Source organism: Corvus brachyrhynchos, unplaced genomic scaffold (genome assembly GCF_000691975.1).
Source record: "Corvus brachyrhynchos isolate BGI_N302 unplaced genomic scaffold, ASM69197v1 scaffold122, whole genome shotgun sequence".
Taxonomy (NCBI): Eukaryota; Metazoa; Chordata; class Aves; order Passeriformes; family Corvidae; genus Corvus; species Corvus brachyrhynchos.
Window position 1 is genome coordinate 456,739 of NW_008236778.1, and position 1,478 is coordinate 458,216.

General features: G+C 63.2%; 1 protein-coding gene across 1 annotated transcript in view; it reads left to right on the forward strand.

Moving 5' to 3' along the window:
* Positions 1-6: 6 nt before the first annotated feature.
* MUC1 (mucin 1, cell surface associated) overlaps positions 7-1,478 on the forward strand; it is an 18,735-nt gene continuing 17,263 nt past the window's right edge. Inside the window, exons 1-5 of the mRNA XM_017727896.1 lie at positions 7-233; positions 410-483; positions 586-728; positions 992-1,110; positions 1,214-1,368. Coding sequence (XP_017583385.1) covers positions 231-233; positions 410-483; positions 586-728; positions 992-1,110; positions 1,214-1,368 — 494 coding nt within the window. The 5' untranslated portion in view covers positions 7-230. The remainder of the gene's footprint in view (positions 234-409; positions 484-585; positions 729-991; positions 1,111-1,213; positions 1,369-1,478) is intronic.

Below are 1,478 nucleotides of genomic sequence, written 5' to 3' on the forward strand. Positions count from 1 at the left end.
GTGCTCAGATCTTGCCCACCAGAATAACGTCTGAGGGTGGCACGGCTCCCAGGCAGACCCCCACCAGGAGCGTTCCCAACCCCAGCAAAACCACAGGCCAGCTGCCTGCTGCCGTCCAGCTGCTCCTCCGTGTCCCGCTGTCCTTCCGCATCATCAACAAGAGCTTCAACGAGAGCCTGCATGACCCAGCATCCGAGGACTACAGGAGCCTGAGCCGCACTGTCCTGACCATGGTGAGTCCCAGTCCTGCCCCTGGGCCGTGCTGGGAAGGAGCCACCTCCCCTTGGGGCTTTCCATGGAAGCGCCCCGAGCATCTGTTCTGCCAGCAGCTCCAGCCGCCCGGCCAGTTCTGCGTGGGGACAGGAAAGGGGGGTGGGGAGGTGGCCATGACCTCAATGCTTCCTTCCAGTTCGAACACGTCTTTGGCTGCGCGGGCTGCATGGGCACGCAGACCTACACCGGGTGCAGCGAGCTGCGGTACAGGTGAGCAGCACAGCGCCAGCAGGGCTGGTGTATCACAGTGTATCCCCCCAGTATGTAGCCCCTCGGGGGACAATCCAGGTGCTGATGCCTCCTCCCGTGCAGCCAAGGCTCGGTGGAGGTCCAGTCCACCCTCGTGTTTGGGAATGGAAGCGATGCCGTCACTCCCGATGCCGCTGAGCAGCGCCTGAGGAAGAGCCTGGACCAGAATGGCTTCATCATGGGCCTGCAGCTGGACAGCATCCAGAGTGAGAGGAGGCTCCAGGCTGGGGAGGGAGGGCGAATGGAGCCTGGGGGAAGCTGGGATGGCTCTATAAACATTGCCCTGTCCTGGCTGAGGCAAGGGGCCCTACTTGGTGCTGTGATGGACTTGGGGCTTGCAGCAGGCGGAGCCAATGCACATTCCTGGTGCCTGTGGGAAGAGCAAGCAGATCCCACACAGGAGGGCTCCGCCCCTGCTGTCCTGTCCCAGGGGTCTCTCAGGGTTCTGTCCCAGCTCTGTTCCTTGCAGGCTCCACAGAGGTGATGTCCCCGGCTCCAGCACCCGTGGTCCCGGACTGGGCCATTGCTCTGTTGGTCCTGGTCAGCATCCTGCTGCTGTTCAGCATGTTCACCTGTCTCCTCCTGATGGTGAGACCCCATCCCCATCCCAGTCCTCACCTGCATTCTGCTGGTTGGTGCCCTGTCCCTGTCCCCACACTGGCCAGGCCCCAACCCCTTCTCTCTCCCCAAGAGCACCTGCACGTGCCGCCGGAAAAGCCAAGGGAAGCTGGACCTGCTCAGCCAGAAAGATTCCTACCACCCCATGGCTGAATACCTCCAGTACCAGAGCCACGGGCGCTACGCACCCCCCAACAGCAAACCCAACCCCTACAGCCAGGTGAGAGCGAGAGCCCCGTACCCGGGGTCCTGGCTGCTGCGGGGGCAGAGAGCAGGGCTGCATCCCCGCATTCTGGGTTAATGGCTAACGGGGATGGCAGGGCAGGGACAGGTGTGGG